At 46.3% G+C, this 21,220-nt stretch overlaps 1 protein-coding gene across 2 annotated transcripts in view; it reads left to right on the top strand.

The window, feature by feature from the left end:
• PEX14 (peroxisomal biogenesis factor 14) overlaps nucleotides 1-21,220 on the top strand; it is a 140,244-nt gene that overhangs the window by 12,437 nt on the left and 106,587 nt on the right. The window contains exon 2 of one of the 2 annotated variants that reach the window (XM_060088957.1): nucleotides 5,333-5,380. The exons of the other annotated variant lie outside the window; for it this stretch is intronic. Within the exon in view, the coding sequence (XP_059944940.1) occupies nucleotides 5,333-5,380 (48 nt within the window). The remainder of the gene's footprint in view (nucleotides 1-5,332; nucleotides 5,381-21,220) is intronic. 2 annotated transcript variants of the gene reach the window in all.

Genomic DNA, 21,220 nt, shown 5'->3' on the forward strand with positions numbered 1-21,220 from the left:
ACCTGGTCCCTATTACTTCACCATAGGGCAGACTCTGTTGGTTCATTTTGAGCAGAAGAATGATATAACTTTCATGATCCTCATCTCATCCTGAATGTGGGGTGTTGGTATTCTTCCCATTATTCCCGTGGATGAGGAACTGAGGTTCAGAGAGGTTGACCAGTGTACCCACAGCCCCTCAGTTACTAATGCCAAAGGTCATGCACTTGCCACTATACCAGTGCCTCTCCAACAGCATTTGTTGAATTGAATCTTATTCTTCCCAGCAAAGAACTATAGGCCATATCTTGCCTAGGACATACCCAGAGCGACACAGTCGCTGGCAGGTGTAGGATGAGCGCTCCTAGAACTGAGTGTTTTTCTGGTTGCTCAGATCTGAGCTGTGTGTGTGCAGTTGACCTTTGCTGTGCATCAAGGTCAGCACGTGGGCACACCTCCTGGCTGGGGAAGGTCAGTGCCTGGACAGCAGGAGTGAGAGCGCCTTTTGTCTCTACCAAACTGACACATTTCTCTCCCTGCCACTGTGGGCTTTTTTTGTTTGCCTGTTTGTTTTTTAAAGCATTCTGATGCTTTTTCTCTTCTTCCTGCCTGCTCTCTGCATTCCAGCCCCTGAGGATCCTGACTGCGGATTGCCTTATAGCCTACTTCTCCCTCAGCTGGTGATTGCTAAACCTTACTATTATTATTTTTAAAAATAAACCACCCTGTCAAGGTTTTTCAGGATTAAGTTGGAATTTAATTTGTAGGGATGTGTTTCAGGCTGGAAAATAGACTTGACCACTTAAAAGGGGGTCGATGTAGGGGCAGGTGTTTGAGAAGTATTGGACTTTCACAAAAGCTGGCCTGGTGAGACTCATGGACCTGTGTGAGCTTAGTTCAGCTTCTGACAGGCAGTTGCCCGCTCAGACCTTTGCCCTCTTTTTTTTTTTTTTTTTTTGCGGTACGCGGGCCTCTCACTGTTGTGGCCTCTCCCGTTGTGGAGCACAGGCTCCGGACGCGCAGGTTCAGCGGCCATGGGCCTAGCCGCTCCGCGGCATGTGGGATCTTCCCGGACTGGGGCATGAACCCATGTCCCCTAACATCGGCAGGCGGACTCTCAACCACTGCGCCACCAGGGAAGCCCCTTTGCCCTCTTTTGAAGCAGCATCATGTAAAAGATGGGAGTCTGTCTTCCTCCTCCTCATGAGGAAGCGGAATGGTCAGGATTCTCCTAGGGGTCCTATTGGTGTTTGCATGGAATAGTTCTTCATGGTGTCCATTGCAGGACATTTAGCCTCCCAAGCCTCTGCCCTCTAAATGCTGATGGGACTCCCTGGTCACTGTGACAGCCAGAAATACTTCCACACATTTTTAAATGCCCCTGTGGGGGTGATTGTGCCCCAGGGTTGAGAACCGTTGGGTCATGACATTGCTTTGAGAGTGGCCAGATTTGTGGTTTGTTGTAGGTGAAATGTTCCAGGGAAAGACACTGCTATGGTCCTTTGCTTGCTTCATTTTGGCTTATGTATATAAAGTGGTTCCTTTGCTTTAATTTTTTTAATTAAAAAAATTAATTAAGCCCATATTTATTGAGTATAAGTGACATTCTAAGTGCTAAAGATCTGCCTTCACTAAGTGCCTGCTTTCAAGGAACTTAAAGGATAGACAGATAATAAACTAGTTATATAATGAAGAATTTCAGATGGTACTATCAAGGAAATCATGCAGAGCAGTAAAGAGGAATGAAGGCTGTCTTGGTCATCAAGGAATAGTTTTCTAAAGGACACAGACAGGAGATGGGGATGGTCCATTTTAGATTGCAGATATTTCAACATGAGCTGGCGAATCATCTGGAATGTAATCATATTGGGCAATTCCCAGATTGGCGAGAAGTCTTCTGTGAGTTCACTGGTGAGGTCTGACCGACCTCAGACAGTACCGTGAGTTGGAATACGGGTGCGGAAATGCTTGTTCCTTTCTAAGCAGCCTCCGAGATTGAGTTTGGAGGTTGGGCTTTGGTGTGCTGAGACCCCAGAAGGCTCTGTGAAGCCGAGGTTTTAAGAATTTGAGAGTGTTGCTGTTTAAATTCCTTGTTGGGGATAGGCACACACATGTGTGCTTCTTATACGCCTTGAATATCCCTGGAAGAATATATAAGGAGCCAACATCAGTGCTGTGTCCCCAAGGAAGAGGAGGCTGTTGGGATGAAAGGGAAGCTTCCTTTTAAATTTTTTTAGTATTTAATTTTTAATTTTTATTTTTTAAAATTTATTTATGGCTGTGTTGGGTCTTCGTTTCTGTGCGAGGGCTCTGTTCTAGTTGCGGCGAGCGGGGGCCGCTCTTCATCGCGGCGCGCGGGCCTTTCACTGTTGCGGCCTCTCTCGTTGCGGAGCACAGGCTCCAGACGCGCAGGCTCAGTAGTTGTGGCTCACGGGCCTAGTTGCTCCGTGGCATGTGGGATCTTCCCAGACCAGGGCTCGAACCCGTGTCCCCTGCATTGGCAGGCAGATTCTCAACCACTGCACCACCAGGGAAACCCCAGTATTTAATTTTTTAAAGCAGAATATATTTACATGGCTCACAGTTTAGAAAGGTACAGAAGGGTGTACGATGAAAGAGACTTACCTTGATACTGTATGTTGCTTAAAGTTTTTCCTCTAGCAAACGTTAGCTATTCAGGGGATGAACTAATTTTAAGGGAAGTTCCTTGGAGATAATGCCTCAGTGATTAGTTGTATCTCAGGAAGAAAGTTTTGGTTTAAATCAGAGTCAGGCTTCCTAAATATTAAAGCTGTTTGTGTTAGTTTGTTTCATCTAGTCAAATAACCTACATTATTATTTATGGGGTAGCATTATGGTTGTTGCTTATTAAAATGTAGTCTAAACAAAACTCGATTATTTTGATTAAGTAGAAGGGCTCAAATTATCTTAGAACCAGTTACTACCTGAGTCATCGTGGCCAAGTTATTTAACCTCCCTTGCCTCAGTTTCCTCATCAGCAATAATTTCATACATTTATTATGAGAATGAAATGAAGAAGGAGCTAAATAAGTGTTAGCACTTAGTATTTACCAAATGGAGTGAAGGAAGCCCTCAGGAAGGTAATGAGCTTTATATAACCCATTCAAACCAAATCTGTTCTGCTCTTTTTTGACCATTGATTCATTCAGCAGATATCTATGGAAGGCCTCATCTATGCCTGATACTGTCCTAGGCCCCAGGGATACAGTGATGAGCAAACACAGCCCGCTTCTGCCCATGTGGAGTTTCTAATCTGGTGAGGGGCACAGATGTCAGTCGGATATCACACACTTAAAGTTGCGGTTCTGCTCAGCCCTTGAAGGAGATGAGGTATATGGTGTGAGTGTGTATTAGGGAGATCTGATGGTGTCATGGCTGTCAGAGAAGGAATGCTTCCCCAAGAAGTGACTTAACTGAAATCTCAAGGATGAATCAGATTGTCAGAGGGAAGGGAGGGAATACCTGGTGCAAAGTCCCGCTGACAGAGGAAGCAAAGGCCAGTATGTCTGTTCTGCGCAGAGCTGGGGTTCGTGGTGCCACGCAGACCTGATATGTAGTCAGAGGAGACGGGTGGCCAAGCTGGGAAGGCTTTTCTGTATTAGCGTTGTTGATGTTTACTGGGGCGGTCGGTGGATGAGATCAGATTATTGTTTTGAAGTGATAGTCTGTTTGCTGTGTGGAAAATGAATTAGAAGAGAGCCAGCATGGATGTGCGTGAGCTGATTAGAAGGCTATTGCAGTGGTCCAGGCAGGAGATTTTGGAAGCTGGGACCTAAGAGATGGCAGAAGAAATGGAGAGAAGTGGATGATTGATTCCGTGGATATTTAGGAAGGCGTATTGGCAGGACTTGCTCTGGCAAGTGAGGGGAAGAGCTGTCAGGGATGGCCTTTTGGATTCTAGTTTGCGTATTTTGGTGGAAGGTTGTGACATTCACCCAGACGGGGAACAGTGGAAGCGTACACGTGTGACTGAGGAAGAGGATTATGAATCTGTTATGGGGTTTTGTTAAGTCCAAGAGGAGGCAGGAAGGCAGGTGGGTGTAGAACTCAGAGGGGTCTGCGCTAGAGATCTGAACGCATGAGCTTATTGATGCCCGGAGCCTTAGGAGGGAGGGACAGTGCGGGAGGGAGGAAGGGAAAGCATGCTCAGGTTCTCTGAGACTTTCTAGTTAGTTTCATGCTGGCTGACCTTCTTGTCCTGGCAGAAGAAGGGGCTCTTGAGCCAGGACTTTGGATGAGGAGATAGAGTCCTTCCAGCAGAGTCCTTGCCACTGTGCCCTGTGCCCACTGTGTGGTAGCAACTGGGCATGAGGAAATCTTTGGGGACCCTCTGTGGACTGGACTTTCTCCTCTTCCGCTTTCTATCCTTTTTCCCAGGAGGCTTGGCACTTGCCATCTGACTAGCTGGGAGGAGTTTGGAGGCTGGCTCCTGAGACCCACAGATTAGCTCATTTGTCTGGATATTATCTGTAGATAATTGGAAATTGGTTTGAACATCAGTAACAGTAAACTAATCATAACTCTCTCAAGCTGCTTGTTTCCTTCTTTTGGAGATTTGTAGATTTCCTCCCAGTCTGTCTGTCTCTGTCTCTATCTCTCCCTTTCTCTGAATTTTGGCCAGATCAGCCAAGGGTTGAAGGTAAGTGCGAGGGTGAGGGGAGAGATGCAGAGAAGGAAACAGACTAGGGCCAGGCGAGTGGGCCACATGCTGCCTGGCTGCGGGTTGCTCTGTTTATCTGTCAGCTTGTCACTAGCTTATTTACAAAAAGGATTTAAACTCGGCTTTCTTTACTACTGGGGATTGGTATCCTTAGTGACAGGTGATAAATAGGAACCAGTGTCCATAGTTTGCTGCTTCCTTGGCTCCAAATAGATACCCAGAGAAAATGCTGAGTGTGGGCAACTGGGGCCCCCTTGTGGCTGGATCTGGTTCTCCACTTTTGCTGTGCTCTCACTGGTCAGTGGCAGGGGAGACCTGGCAAAAGGGAGGTTTGGCTTTCACTGAAAGCCTTTTGTGGACTTCTCCTGTTGCTGCGGATTTTGTGATGGTCCCCAGCCCCTGCTGCTCAGCTGCGGGGGCCCTCCTAAGCTAAATGCAGCCTTCTTGAGGTGCCGTGACAGTAAACCCAGAAACAGTCTCTTCATGTTCACTGGCAAATTCAGGCTCTTCGGGCTGCTTCTTACAGGTAACCCACCACAGAACACTCTGCGGTATGGAAAACTGGTGAGAAATATGAGAAGTAGTTGTTTATGTGATGGCACACCTTTGGTTTTTTTGGTGTCCATTGGGTGGCACTGCGATCTTACTTTCTGTTTTTATTTTTCTTTGCAGCCAAGTTCTACTCCAGGAAGTGAAAATGTGACGCCTCGAGAGCCGCTGGTAAGAAGCCATGATATATAGTATAATTTTCTGATAATTAAAATACTGAGTTTCAAGAAACCTCATGCTCCTATAGTGTTGCATCAGTAGTGCGCCTTTAGGAGTAGGTGCTCTGTGGAGACAGCCCGCGAGTGACCTCTGACTTCCGATTCCTCTTCTGGCACTCAGGGATTAGCGAGATCTCCCCTTAGTAAAGCCTGGTCTTTTCTGGAACGGAAAGCATCCGCCCCAGGTGTGGTGATGCACCATTTTACTTGTTTGAATCAGTGGTAATTAGTGGGATGCCTGAAACCTTTGGAGGCTGAGCGGGAGTGAGGTTGCTGGGCCTGACCAAGTAGCTGCTTGATTGTCTGAAATAGCCGTTCTGCTCCTCAGGGTGAGGGCACTTCAGGTGGCCTTTGAAGAACAGGTAAGGGAGAGAGTTCTCTTTTTGCCTGGTCAGTAATTAGGTTTGTGATACTCATTTCCAACATTATCTGCTTATACTATTGATAGGGAAGAGGCCTACTAAGTACTGAAGGTAATTTTCTTTACAAAGTGCTTTTGCTTTGGTGGTCTGAGTGAGAGCACTGCCCGCCCGCCCGCCCACCCCATTTTCATTGTATTTTGCATTTCAAGGCCTGCTGCAAATCCTGAGGGCTGGGTATTAAGACCTGTTCTGTACAGGGAATTCCCTGGTGGTCCACTGGTTAGGACTCTGTGCTTTCACTGCCGAGGGGCCGGGTTCAATCCCTGGTCAGGGAACTAAGATCCCACAAGCCGTACGGTGTGGCCAAAAGAAAAGAAAAAAAAAAAAAGACCTGCTCCGCACAAACCAGATAAGTTTTATGGAGGGGCCAGCTTTAGGTTTAACTTTTCAGAGCCTTTTCTTTCTTTGAATAGCGATAGCAAGCCTAGGGATGTACCGCCAAGCTTTTGTTTCAGCAGGGCCTGGGGTTTCACCTGTTTTTCTTCCCTCTCCTTCTGGCAGTAGTGAGAGGGGATGACGTGAGGCCCTTAGCTGGTATGCACAAGTCTGATTTTTAGTCTGTACTAAGGCTTTCCAAGGCAGAAGGCAAGTTGGATTTGAACGAGCTGGAGGAAGGCCTGGGTGCTACCAGCCCTGCCAGGACTGTTTGAGGGGAGCACTGTTGTCCTGCATGTCACCTGCTTTTTCCAAGTACAGCTCGCTTCCCACCACTCCCTAGTGGCTTCATTTCTCTCTTTTGGTTCTGCCTGGGTTCTTCCTTGCCGTCTCAGTGGTGTAAACGCCAGAGGAGCCTTGGCTTTGCCAGCCAGCCCCTTAGGTCGGGAACTTGTTTCCCATGGGGCCTGCCTCAGTGCCCCTCAGGCCGAAGTTGTGGTTGGCTTTGGACTGAAGTTCAAACTGTTCGGTCTAGTCCTCTTCAGTCCTTTATTCCACAGTCTCTTTTTACATTTGTATCCACGGATTTAACTACTGATCACCAGAAGAGTGGCTGGACCATCTTTTGGGGCATGATTGTATAAACTTCTGGGCATTCTTTCTAGCAATGAGCCCTGGGCAATTGGCAGCCTCACTGATTTCTGGGTACTTGGAACCCTGCAGCCCCTTGGCTCTGCCAGTGTTTCTGCGCACTGCTCTTCTCCTGCGGTACTATGCATCTGCTTGTTCGTTGGTTGTATTTTTATTTCTTTCTTTTCTGGGAGGCCCCGAGCAGTCTTCAAACCCTAGTAGCTTGCGATCGTCCAGAGTTCAGACTCATTCTCTCAAGGCCCGCTCTACAATTACCTTATATTTAATTAATATTTTTTCCCCTCTTTACGTACTTGCTGCATAATTGCTCAGAGGAAAGAAAACACATAGCAGCAATTTATATATATATAAAACAACAATAATTAAAAAAACACCCCCAAATAAACTCCCATCTCATTTGGGTTGATCCTGTGAGTTGTGTAATTAGGGCCCTAGTAAAAGGTAGTTTCTCCTTCCCCTCTATTTTTTTTATTAATTTTTTTATATTAAACTCCCACAGTCTCTCAGTCATGCCCTTATTGCTTTTGGTCAGCAGCCTGATTAAATGAGGGCACCAGCCGAGCTGTATGGTCTTGTGTGAGCTACTTCTGCCTCTTGGGAGTGGCAGTGGGAGGGTGCCAGGCAGAGAAGCCTCCGAGGGCTAGTGACGGCTTGTGTGGCAGGTCGGGGGCAGAGGATGAGCTGCTGTGAACTGGCAGCAGGCCGGAGAGAGTCATAGGGTGCCAGAGAAGTGATGGGGTGGGAGCGCCCACCCACAGAAAGCCCCGAGGCACTCAGCCCAAGTCACACTTTCCCAGGGGAGATTCCTCAGGCCGTGTGTGTTCGCTGTCTCCTGGGTGCTCAGGAACAGACAATTGAAGATAAAGCTAAGCCTTCTTCCCAAGTAATTTGTATATCTTATTTGGGAAAGAAAGTGCATTTGTTACACGCGAAACAATTAGCAAACAGCACAAGGCTGTATATAATTTTAGCAAACAGTACAAAATTGTATATAATTCGGTGCAGAATTGCCTGGCTGGGAGTATAAGGGAGCCCTCATTATTCAGAGAAGGAAGAGTCCTCTGGGGGTAGGGGCTGCTTACGGATGGTTTTTGTGAAACTTAAAGCCAGGTCTGGAGGAGTAGGATAGTCCAGTGTTGAGGGAGCACCGTGCTCAGTTATTTTTGGTTTTGTTTTTAACTGAGTGGGGTGCATATTTTCCACAAAATTCCTTAATGGAAGCTCCTGTTCTCTACACTAAAAAGGCTAAGCATGGGATGCTGAAGGCAAATAATCTTGTTCTTTGTTTTCAGAACTAGATGAGCACTTTGGAAGAATTTTTCCCTTTATTAAAAAAGTGAGTTACAACAAAAGAGGCTCTACTGACTAGTCAGTACAGTGCAAGTTTCATTGTTCGGTGGATGTATTTGGGTGTCTGCGTCATTGTTTTGCTCTATTTGCTAGGGAAGGGGGGCCTGATTTTCATATCTGTCCTCTCTGGGCTATAAAAACTGGCTTGTGATTTTGAGTTAAGTATGGTCTTGTGGTCTCTAACTGACACATGTGTGTTCATAGCCATCCCCTGGTCTTGATTCCAGCCGCATAGTGACACTGCACGTACCTTCTCTTACCCCTTCAATCCTCCTCCGCTCCCAAAAGAACCAACCCAGCAACTCTGGCCACATTAGTGAGATAATTGCTCTATAATGTCATGATGTCCTCAGGGCTGGTGATTGGTAAACAGACTCATTTTGATAAATTCTGTAAACTCCCAGTTGAAATTCTCTGTTTGTTAATGACAGAACTCTTTGCCAGAGTTAAGATGGCTGATTACTTTTTCTTTATACTTTGTTCACTGAACTTTGCCTCCCAGGGCAAGCTCCAGAGTACTGACCTCTAGCTTCTCCCAGACCCGTTCAGAACCTTCTGTCAGTTTCCCACAGACCCGCGATTTCTCATCACCTGTGTGGGCATGCACTCGGGCCGTCACAGAGGTTCTGGGTCGGTCCCTGCACTGCTCCGCCAGGATCAAGTCCTGCCTAGTCAATAGATCTGTAAGAATGGATGGACAGTTGTCTGCGTGGAGTAACTCGGTTCCTGTCTTGCTTGGATACAGAAACAGGGGTTAAGTAATGTCTTGAGAGTCCTTCTAGTCATATGAGTTTAGGGTGTTTGAAGCAGCAATAAATATGCTCCCTTGTTTCAATACAACAGGCTCCTCAATATTCAGCAATACTATTGCTTACCTACTTCATCAACACTTATGGATTTGGGCTAAACTAGAATTTCAGCGTTTTGCTCTTTGACACCAACTTCTTTCTAATGGATGAATCTTCTCTTCCTGTAACCTGTAGGTATAGGTTTTGTTTTTGTTTTTTGTTTTTTTGTTTGTTTTTTGTTTCTATCCTTTTCCCTGCATCCCTCTACCAAAATAATGCCAAACTACAATTAATGTACCTTTATAAATGATGATGGTAATTCTACTTTATCACCTTCCCTAGGATTAATATTTTTAGTATGCTGAAGTCTTTTTTTTTTTTAAACATTGCATTCCCATGGCTTATTTATTCTATAACTGGAAGTTTGTTCCTTTTGACCATTTTCACCCATTCCCCTCACCTTCCCCTGAGTTCCTTTTTTGTGTGTGTGTGTGTGTGTGTGTGTGTGTGTGTTACGCGGGCCTCTCACTGTTGTGGCCTCTCCTGTTGCGGAGCACAGGCTCCGGACGCGCAGGCTCAGCGGCCATGGCTCACGGGCCCAGCTGCTCCACGGCATGTGGGATCCTCCCGGACCGGGGCACGAACCCATGTCCCCTGCATTGGCAGGCGGACTCCCAACCACTGCGCCACCAGGGAAGCCCCATTTTTAAAAAAAATTTTTTATTTTTTAGGTTTCACATATCTGAAGTACGGAAGTATCATGTATCCCCAGGTTTCTCCCTGAGGCTAAGACAGAACTTTGAGGGGGGGAGGGGGCGGTTCTACATCATGTGTTTGATCTCCACCCTTCTGGGGAGCTCATCCACCTTATGCCTGGAACACCGAAGGTTTTCTCTTTGGTTTTTAAGTCAGTTAACCAGAGGCTGGTAATCAAAAGGCCATTAATATCTTGATGAATTCAGGGAGCTAGTTTGTGAGCTTCTCTTTAAGAAAGCTGTGGCTGGTTGCCTGTCTCCTGGAGACCTCTCGCACGTACTTCTGGCACAGTCTCCCCTATATTTCTATCTTTTGTGGTTCAAGTATTGATATTTGGGTATACTTGTTGGTGGGCTCACTGTGGATAGGTGATTCTTATGCTTTTTCCCCACCAAAACATTTCTGAAGAATGACATTCACACGCTCGATGCATTTCTTTGTGTATATACTCATGTACATATATGTGTATGTGTATATCCAGAACATGTAACACACATATATTTATTTTACAAAATTCAAAGCACTTGGTGGGGAAATAAAATTGATTTTAATAGTGTATTCATGAAAGTGTTTTACAAGCACAAGGGTAATAAAACTAGCCACTTAGAGATTTCAGGAAATTGTCATTTTTCCAGGAAGAATAAATAAATATGGCAAATCTAAAGTATTAAGCATTATTATTTAAAGGGTCTGTAGTGGTTGATTTCTGTGGGTGTAGCAGAGTTAGGTTTGCTGAAGTGAACTGTAATCTCCACCTCTTGTTTCCCACTCAGGGTCTGCCTAGAGGCAGTGACTGGGGGTGATATTATAGGGATAATCCTAAATATGCTCTATTTATTTACTTGTAAAAAGTGAATCATCTGCAGATTTGGTACTTATGGTACCAAAGGCAGGAGGCACCCCTCACGGCTGCTGTGTGAGACACTTGGAACCTAAATCGAGTGTCAGCAGCCAGAGGGTGGGGCTTGTGGTGCTCCTCCGTCGGGTTGGGATGCTGCCGTGCGTCCAGACTCGGGGTGCTGGGCTGGAGGCCTGGGCACCTAGGCAGGAGGAAATGTTGGCTTTCCTCCTTCCCCGCTCCCCCCTCGTCACCTGTGGTAAACGCTGCTCTTTTAACACTGGCACCCCTTGTCGGGAGGGTGCCTGAGATTCCCGCCTGTCCTGCAGATGCGGGGAGGAAGCTGGAGAGAACTAAATGCTGAAATGGATGAACTTGAGAAAAGCCTCATTCCGTCTCTGGGTGGCTTCTCTGTCGTCTCTGGGCGGCTTCTCTGTCGTCTCTAGGCTACTGACTGATTTTGAAATTACTGCCTCTTCCTACTCCGTCCTTCCAATTACAGACTGAGAAGGTTTGTCGAGTAGACGAGGCTGTGCCCTTTCAGTTCCTTCCTCCTTCAGGTAAATGAAGAGGTGGTTTTTTCAGTTTTAAGGTATCCTTTTACAAATAATTATTAGATGAATCGGAACTCTTAGGAGTAATCATTAGAGAAATGGAATTTGAGATTGTTAGGCAGCTTTGTTTGTATTTTGGGTTTCTGGCTTCTGTGCTGATACTTTATATTTGCTGTAGTTTCTGGAATCAGAGGCCCTGACTGTTAGGTAACTGAACAGTGTCCTCATTCTGGAGTGGGAACCAGGGAGCTGAGTCTCAGCTCAAGTGCCTTTTTCAGAGGCACAGTGATCAGGGGAGTTGGGTTTTTCATCTTGTCACCATCCTCATTATCTTTGAGAAGAGGTTTCATTTTCTCCCTTTCGTCCTGGAGACACAGTCTCAGAGTTCTCCCCAGGCGTTGGCTGGGCCTGGGATGTATAGAGCTCTTATTGGGCAGGGTGACCTTCTGAAAATATTTTTCTGTTGTTTTAAATCAGTCATTATCTTATTTGAAAGAATTTTTACTCAAAAACTGCTTTTAAAGTGTGACCTAAAGGTGGGTATTCCATGTGGCAAACTCAGCAAATCCCCTGCGAGCCCCCAGTTTGTGAAGCACTGAATGTCATACTTAGGGCAGCCGTGTGCCCTCTGCTTTTGAGGATAATTTCAATTTAAAATATTTTAGCCCATTGTCAAACCACGCAGACCAATTTTGGTTTGAAAAATCCGCTCTTGTAGTTAACCTCACTCTGCGCTGAGAAGCTACGGGAAGATAAAGTGGTGCTTTGGAGAAGGACGTGATTGCGGCCCTCCCTCCTTCCCTCCCAGCTCTCCTTTCTTTTCTGGTTTGTAGTTATAACCAAGATTTATGCCTGTTGCTCCACAAATCTTCTCTCTGCCATTATGAGTTTGTCTGCACAGTCTAGAGATGGGGCCGACGCTGAGTGATGCTTGAAGTAAATCTGCGTGGGGTGCTCCCTGACACCGAGACCGACAGGAGCCGACTCCTGGCCCCCCTGGATGGGGCTAGATTGCCCCTGTTGGGGAGAAGACGTGCTGCCGCTTTTGTGGCCTCTTGCCTTTGGTGGCCCTGGTGGCCCCGGTCTCCTGCTTGTGCTCACAGAGTCTGCGGGGTGGTGCCCTGGGGTAGCACCAAGAGGCCTTTCTCTGTGTGTCCGCTGTGGTCCAGTCAGGCCATGGCAAGAGCATCTTCAGGGGCAGGGCTGCCTTTTCCAGCTTGGAGGGGAGGAGCTGCTGATAGAATCAGGCACACAAGTTGATCATACGTATATACATGGCTTAGTTTTTCCACAGTTTGCTGAAAATGGGTTTTGATGGAGAAGCGGAAGAGTAAACAGCATTCATTAAACATCTTTTTTTTTCCCTTTCCTCATACCTTCTGTTTGCTGTATCCTTTTCTTTGACTCAGATCAGATCTCTTATGAAGTGAAGTGGAAGCACCAATAAATACATATTTTTAAGAAAGTGTCCAGAGCTTTCATTAGAAACGGATTCACTGTCATGGTGCTGGGTGCTCTTGACTGGGCAGCTCCTGGCTGGTCACATCCACACCCACACCCCTTCTGCAGACCAGGAGGGCGTCAGCTTGTCTTGAACCCGTGGGCCAGTTGATTTGTTAGCGAATTAGGCAATTTTGTTAAATATGCTATAAACAGGTGAAATATAATGTGAACAGAGTGATCTATAAATGTTGTAAACATAAATGTAAAAAGAAGGTTCTGTGAAAACTAAGCTGAATGTTTTGGTGAATGCAAACTGCTAAAAAGATTGCTGTCTTTTTAGGTGTGAGTGGGGAACAATCTAGAAGTGTTCTGTACTTCAGTTTGCTTTGCTAATGTCTTTTAAGGGCTCGCTTTGCCTTAGAAATTGTGAAGGGTGTGTTATGGGTGAAGTTTATGCAAGAAAGACGTCTGGGAACTCCGGTCTGTGGGTCCCACACTCAAAGAAAAGGTCTTGGCTCGACATCAAAAGATTAGCAAATGACTGCAGGTTTGTTTATAGGTTTTAAGTTAATGTGAAACGTTTAAGGTATGTAGATAAGGCCCCGTTTTTAATGATTCCCTGCTTTAACTGATTTTTCAGTTAACTGACCAATTGCTAGCTCTGATCACATAGGCCAGGAGGACTTCTGCCGTATGATGTGCTGGTTTCATTTTTGTTATCTTGTTTCATCCCAGCAAACCGCGAGGATCACTCTTCCTCAGTTTACAGTGAGGAAATAAGCCCAGGGCAGTCAGGTTCCCACAGCTAGTCAGCGGCAGGGCTGGGATGTAAACCCTAACGCCCGCACTGCTGAGCTCTTCTCTCCGTCACACTTGAGCAGGGTGGGAGGGCAGGCAGGGGCAGCGTGCCCGCCTCGCAGAGCACAGAAGTCTGGGAGAGGGCTTTGGCTTGTTCAGGTGCTGCCTGGTGAGTCTGTGCTTCCTCTGAAGCCTCTGCCTTCACGCGCTCTGGCTGGTTGGAGTCTTTTGTATGCATCTTAGCTGTTGAAAAGGCACCTATTAATTTATCAGAGGTGATGTGGGCCTCCTCGTGCTTGGAGGAGGCTTCTGCACCCATGTACCTCACTAATGACAGGCTACGGGATGGAGGCGAGATAATAGGATCTTTCATCTCTGTCTGTGGAGCAAGGTGCTATGTCCCTGGTAGCTTCTAGGGGGCAGCAGCCACTTATCGTTGTTCCCTCTCCTGCTGGCGGAGGGAAGGGTCCACAATTGAGCGCTCCGCTTTTGACTCCACATAAGAAACCACAGTGTTCAGGATCTTCCGTCTCTGCTTTCTCTGTCCCTCAGATAAATCCTTTATCTGTGTCCCCATCAACATCCACAGATCCTTCACTGTCAGGATTAAGGCGGCAAAAGTCACTTGCTTTGAAGATAGGAGAATGTCTTCAGGAGAGTAAAATCTTCTTGTCACATCTTACTTGTTGCTGTTGATAACCCACTCTAATACTGTTTGGATGTTTTGAAACTTTCCCCTGTGGACACGGGTCTTTATTCTGTTGGGAACACCACTGTCATGTGGCAGATCATCTGTCCTTCCTGTCAGCATGTGCCTTAGCTTTCCCCACCCCCACTCCCAAGCCGGGCTTAGGGAGGTTTCTCTTCAATTCTAAATGACTCATTTCATAAGCACATTAAGGAGGAAACGCTGGATTTGCCAGTCCTTTTAGCCTTCGGGGCCCAAGACGCGTATGGCCAGCTTGTGCCTTGCTGAAGTGAACGACTGACTACCCCCATCCCAGAAGCACATACTTCACCGTGGCCCTGACTCTCAGGTCTTCTTCCAGTTGTGTGGCTGAAGCAGGGGACAGAAAGGAGGAGGGCTGGTGGCAGGCAGAACCAGAGGTTTGCAGTACACACGGAGAAGCAAATTGGCCGCGACGTTTCAGCCCTGTGAGGTTTATCTAGGACTAGCTGAGACTTCTCAGTCCTGACTCCACCGTGGGAGGAGCTGGTGACCAGTGCTCTCGGGCTCTGCCTTCTTGCAGGCTTTCATCCGAGGACCCTGAGGACCCCGGCATACTGGGGAAGGGTGGGAGCTTCCACCCCGGCTCCGAGACTGGCTTTCCGCAGAGACAAAGGCGCGCCTCCTAACCTCACCTCTCCGGCTTGCTCGCTGTTGTCGCTCTGAAAAGTGGCGGTTAATAGAATCTGCTAATGAAATAACTAGAAATAGTGGCAGATCAGTTGACAGCAAAGTGTAGTTTATAACTTCTGTTTATCAAACGATGATGATTATCGTTATTGTTATTTCTATTGGATTTTTGAAGAATTCAGCCTGGTCTCCAGAGCCCCATTTATAAGACACTTTATTTCTTCCTTTGTACTGTCTAGGAATAACTTTGTTCCAGTGAAATCCAGGTCTGTGGTTCCGCACCCCTCCCCAGCCCCTCCCAGCTCCATTTTCCTCCCTTCCTCTCTGCTCAGCTTCCGTTTACCTCGGCGGGCTCTGGCTGGTGGGGTATCCCCTGCTGACCAGACAGACCGGCAGAGCTAATACCGGCTGGAGGAACGCTGCAGCATTTGTTTTTGAAGTTCCTGGATTTGGTTTAATGTACAATTGATTTTTTTAATGTATTTAATCATTTTTTTCTTACCTCATAAGGATTAACCTGCACAAACCTCATTTTATCCTAACTGTGGCTTTGGGAGGAAGGAAGAAGAAAATTGAGTTTCTCTAGCTTATTTTATTCTTTCACTTTTTATTTTCTGAATGGCTTTTCCTGCCGAAGCAGCTCAGTAAAATACGATGTATTTTAGTGGCCATTACTTACTCATTACTAACTGGTCTCTCCTGCTTCCCTTTGTCTGTGAACTAAATACAGGGGGTCTAACGATAATTGGTAGCTCTATCACAGAGTCGCCAATTATAGATCAACAGGGAAAACAGCCCAGTGATGGTTTGTGGTTGGCACTGGCTGCCTACCCAGCAAACTCGAGTTATCATTCTGCATCTGCCCCTGAGTTGGGCTTGACCAGATCGGTCCTTTCCTAACTTTGTACCTTGGCTTCCCTAATTGCATCACACGGCCTCCCTGATGTACAGATTTCAACTTCATTTTATCCCTACGTGTGGTTTTCACGTCCACGTTGTCCTTTCTTAGTTCCTGCCTCTTTGTCATGTCTACACTGTATTAACGGGGAGAGGTTTTGTTTCTGTTTTCTTTGCGGCTCCCTGGTGCCTAGAATGGTTAGGTGACAGGCTACAGATAAAAGATTCTCTTGAAACCAGCGGTTTTCTGTATAGTTTTGTCTGCCAAGTCCAAGTAAAGACAAGTCTTTGTGGGTGCCCAGTTCAGCCCCCTTTTTGAACGTTTATCTGATTTGTATTCCAGCTTATCCACTTTGCTCTGGCACAGGACGGGGAAAAGTTGCGTCTCACTGTTAGGCTGCCAAGCTCTTGTGTAGGGCTGCTAGGTGCTGAAGTGGCAAAGGAGTCCCTGTGCCGTATGGCCACATTTCCAAGCAGAATACATTTTTCGTTTGTTTGTTTCCTGGTTATTTCGCACCTAGGCCCCTTGCTGAACCCTGTATGCAGTGGGCACACATCCTTATCCCTCAGCTCCCAGCAGGAAGTAGGCACTCAGCACATGCTTGTGGCGCGTGTGTGTGCGTGCGTGCCCGCGCGCGCTCACTTATGTAGATGGTGATGGTGAGCCAAGGGGCTGGAGTGCCCAGTTGCTGCCCGCTGGGAACTTAGGGTGCAGCATTCCCACTGGTACGCAGATGTTTAGTGTACCATTGCCACGTAGGCAACATAAAGCGGGCATTTTATGAAAGGGAACATCAGAGGAAACATTATGGCTGAGACCTTTATAGCCTTTCCATTATTATGGTTTAAATCTTGACAGTCTTTATTCACAGGGACACTGAGACCAGCAAAGACAGTGCTCACTCCCACCTCCCCGTTCTCTCTCTCCACATCCTGTTCTGTAGCTGTGATAGGCATCGTTAAGTGTGCAGGCAGCAGTGCTGCTTTGTAGTTTGTCTAGAAACAGCCCCTTTTGACTCAGAAGTTGGAAACCAGATGACTCACCATTCTGTTTGTTTTATTGCAACTGTCATTTCATAAAATGCCCTGAAACCTTTAAACTGTAAATGCCAAAGTAAGGTTTTCGTCTTTCTGTTTTTATTTTGTTACCTCTTCTGTTATCTGTGATCTTTTCTTTCATGTCTCTCTTTTCTCCTTCCCGTTCATAATTATTTTCCCTTTCATTTGTCTCTCTTTCTCCCTCTTTCTCCCCTGCACACCCCCCACCCTCCGCCCACTGCTTTGATGATGATCGTGATGGCATCTGTAGTTGAAGTAGTCTCTGCTAACATCACGATGAGTTCTCTCCAGGTTTACTGCCATCAGATTGAGAGTCTACGCCCCCCCCCCACCCCGGTTTCTGTGTGTGGTTTAGAAATGGAAACATCCACGTACATTGAATTTTATAAAGTACTCACTGGCTTCAGCTCTAGAAGCTAATGCCATGTCAAATCGTAACAGGAACTCACTTTTTGTGATACTGCATTTTGCAAAATCGTGGGTCTCCCCACATATCCATTTCCTCCCTTGAATGGGTACCAGGATCACAGTGTGACTAAGGTTGCTAGGCTTTCCTAGGACGGCCTGTAGGCTTCCTACGCAGAATGTTGACTGCCAGGAGAGGGCCTTGATCTTATTAACCTTTTTCTCTCCTAAGATGGAATTTACCTGGAATTCCTGAAGTAAAAGAGAGCATTCTCACGGCTTAGGTGGGGTGTCAGTATCTAAATTGTTAAGGACTTGAGCTCTCAAACCAGGACTTGTCGGATCTTTCTTCCTGCAGTTTCTGACACTGTGGCACTTGACTGGGTCACCTGATTGATGACATGAACATCATTGGGTGTTAAACACCTGGCCAGGGAAACAGGGACCCTCTGTGGATTTACTCAAAGGATGGCAGACAGATTGTGGAATTTTAATGAAGGCGGGGTTGGGTCCCTGATGTTCATCTGCTTTGGAGCATAACCAAATCCCAGCATCAACTTCAGGAGTATTTGTGGGAAACCTGCCCTGGTGTCAGTGGTCATATTCCACATTTATCAAATTCATAAATCTTACTGAACTAATTTTAGAAGTAGCTAGTTATAATGAAAAAGAACAATTACTTCAGATGCACAGGAGCCTCTCTTAAATGTTCCTCGTTGTTTTTCTTTTTCTTTTTTTAAAGGCCTTTGGTCTATTTGGGCCTTCAGAGTGAGCCATCCTCTGAATTCTGTTGCAGTAAAACTTCTTTCCTATATGTCTCTAAGGAAGGAGAGTATTTTCTATGCTGTGAATGGGGGAAAATATGATATCATTACAGTATTTAATAAATTTGATGGCTGTGAGTTTTAAACATGAGTTCTGTTAATCTGCGGGGCAGCTTTCAACATACAACGCTGTGTTTTCACCCACTTGGCTCAATGTCTGTTTCTGACACAACCACTATTCCTGCTGCTGGAAAATAGAAAACCACAGGCTGTTAACTTAATACTCTTCCCTTCTGGGGCTAGGGTGGGAGCAGGGCGGGGGCAAAGCGGGGGTTCAAATCACGATACTCTCACTCCCCACTGGAGAGAGATGTTCCCTCGTTCCAGCTGACAGTTTGAACAAGGATTCTAGAGTTTCTGGCCATGTTAATTAAACCTCAGTGAGGGGTGCCCTGCACATTTAACTCCTTGGGACCAGGAACAGCCTGCCAAGTGTCTCTTCACAGGCTCCCTCTGGATTGCCTACCTATGGATGTCTTCTCCCTTCCCGGGCAGGGCCTTTTGGAGGAGCAGAAGGATCGTTTGGTGCTTGTGGCCTGTTCATTCCTTGGCTTCTCTGCTGAGCTATCCAGCAGGGGTGCCAATTCTTCCATTTAGCTGACTACTATATAGCCCTTAAAAGGGAAGGGTTTATTTTAGCTGGCTGCTATATTGATTGCTATAGGGACGTTTCTGTTTTCACTGGCTGCTATATTGACTGGGAAAGGGAAAGGGGCCGTATTGCCGGGAGCTGTCATACTGACTGTTACAGAAAAGATCTGTATTTAAGCAGTACCAGTGCACTGGGATCTCCCAGGCAAGATATTAATGCTAATTCATCCGCTCACCCCCTGCTGTGAGTGTTATTTGTTTAAATCTGTAGATTCCCACAGCGCGTTTATATCCTCACTAGAGTGAGCTCGGCTCCCTGTAATTATTTAACATTATATGCTGATATAAGTTGTAACAGTTAAAGAATGGTAATGAGTAGCCAAAAAAGAAAAGAAGAAGAAAAAAGGAAGGGAACGGGGAAAAAAAAGGAGAAAGTATATTAAAAACCCATATAGCGTATACATATTATAAGTTTGTCGTGTGTGTGTGTGTGTGTGTGTGTGTGTATATCTATGTGACATTTGAAATGGCAGAGTCAGATTCTGAAACAGCAGTGAACTACGTCTGGCATCTTTTCTCCCACTCCAAGTTGATTGTACAGTGTGGCTGAGTTCACGTATTGTGCATCCGTGTGTGTGCATGTACGCACGTTCTCACGTCACCTGCCAGAAAGACTGTACTGACGTGTGCTCTGATGTGCTGTTTGTACACACGTGCATGATTACATACTGTGTGTGTGTTCCACGTAGTGGCAAGAAATTTATCCATTAGCAATTCAGCTTCTTGATGAGTAGCTGATCCTTCCTTCTAGCTTCCATTTTGGCACAGGAACTCTGGGCCTGAGACCCACCTCGGGGAGAGCCTGGGGGAATGCTCAGTTGGGATGAACTCGTAGGCCATTGGGTGTCACTGTCGCTCTATTGTCTATAGTTGAAGGAGGGCTGTTACGCTGGGGAAACTGGATTTCAAAAGAAAGTTGTTTTTCTGCCTGAATGGAGGTGTTGTTTGTTTGAGATGTTTCCGTTTTGAGATCCCCCTTTAAAAGTAGTTGTTTTGTTGGCTGTTTTTGCCGTGCTAATAAGCTAGGCATTTTGATTGTTCTTGAAAATTGTGTGCTGACCGTGAGCTCTGTTTGGATATCAGCTGGAGCACACCAGAGGAAGGCTTCCGATGAGCAGGAAAGTTCCACCTTAATCGGAAACCCGCTTATCAAGGAGAGAGGACCTGGGCAAGAGCTTTAAAAAGGTGGAAGAGAAATCTCCTTGCACGCCCGAAATTCGGCCGCCCTCCCGGCCTCGCGGAGGTGGGAAGAGTGCCGAGCGCTGGTGGCAGAGGAGCCAGGCGCGCCTCTCCCGCTGGCGGCTCCCGCAGCGTGGGGTCGTGCCAGGCTTCGCCACAGTTCCTACTGTGTCAGTTTAATAAATGCACTACTTAAAGCATGAAATCACAGAAGAAGAAAGAGAATGCACTTATTCAGACTCTTAATACATTAAAAATAAGGCATTAAAACTCAGACTTTTTTTTTTTTCTTCCAGAATCAATAATGAACCGGAAGGGTTGTAGACATTAACAGTCATGGACATTCAAACTCTTATACATAAATTATCTTAGAAAAATGCACATAAGACTTGAATAATGTAAATACATTAATGCATTTAATAATTTAAACATTAAAGCGCAAGCAGGAATTTGAGGCAGAGGCTGTTCTGAGGTAAGGGATTGGTCCTAGAACCAGTGTGTCCTAGGATCGATGGGTGATTTCCCCTTGAGACACACTGGAAAGAGAGTGCCTGGCCAGCTGGTGTGAGCTCCCACGCCAGGACTCCCTGGACATTCCTGAACTCAGCTACCTCCCTGCTCCTTATTTTTGCGTATCCTGACCTTCGTCCTCGATTCTGCGTTTTCTCTGGTCCTGTGCTTCCAGTTGTTTGTTCGAAAATTAAATGCTTCCACTTCAAAGAACATTGAACTTTGAGAATGTCTTGGTTGGAAAACTGAACCAAATTAAAAAATCCTTCACCCAGCTCTGGCTGCCTGTGGTTTGGAAACACGGAAGCGGTGGCTCCTACAGTCAGTCGGTCAGTCGTGCTCTCAGGCTGGAGCTCTACTGCAGCACCGAGGGCAGTGGATCCAGGCTGGGATATGCTGATGGATTTGGAGCCAGCTCTAGTGGGAAAGCAGGGATGGTGTGTGGTGTTAGCGTCTGGGGGTTGGCCATCGCGATGGCAGGTCGCCGTGCCAGGAAACAGGACAGGCGCTACGGAGTTAGACTCAGCCATCAGTGATCATGCCTTGCTTTAATCTGAGGGTTTAGCCATTGGATAGACTGATGTTACTGTTCTTTTTCCCCCTTTCTTCCGAAATTGTATTCACAGCGGCAGAAAGTCACTGGAACGTTAAAGCCCCCTTTCCTGGCAGAATACAGAATGATCAAATTTAGTTTTTGACACCTACACTGTAAAGTCCCCTGGGAAGAACTAAGAAGCTAGGACAACACGACTCAAATTTTCATTGGTCGACCCCAGTGATGTTCTCCAGTAGCTCTTTAACCTAGTTTTATAGCCCAAATCACGAATGAGAAACTGGGAAAACCTCAGAAGGTGTGTTACTGGGTACATAGTCTGACGACTTTACCTGTAGAAGAGGTATGTTTTATTTGGTCAGTAAAACAACTGTTGCCCCACT

Source organism: Mesoplodon densirostris, chromosome 2 (assembly GCF_025265405.1).
Source record: "Mesoplodon densirostris isolate mMesDen1 chromosome 2, mMesDen1 primary haplotype, whole genome shotgun sequence".
In the NCBI taxonomy this organism is placed as follows: domain Eukaryota; kingdom Metazoa; phylum Chordata; class Mammalia; order Artiodactyla; family Ziphiidae; genus Mesoplodon; species Mesoplodon densirostris.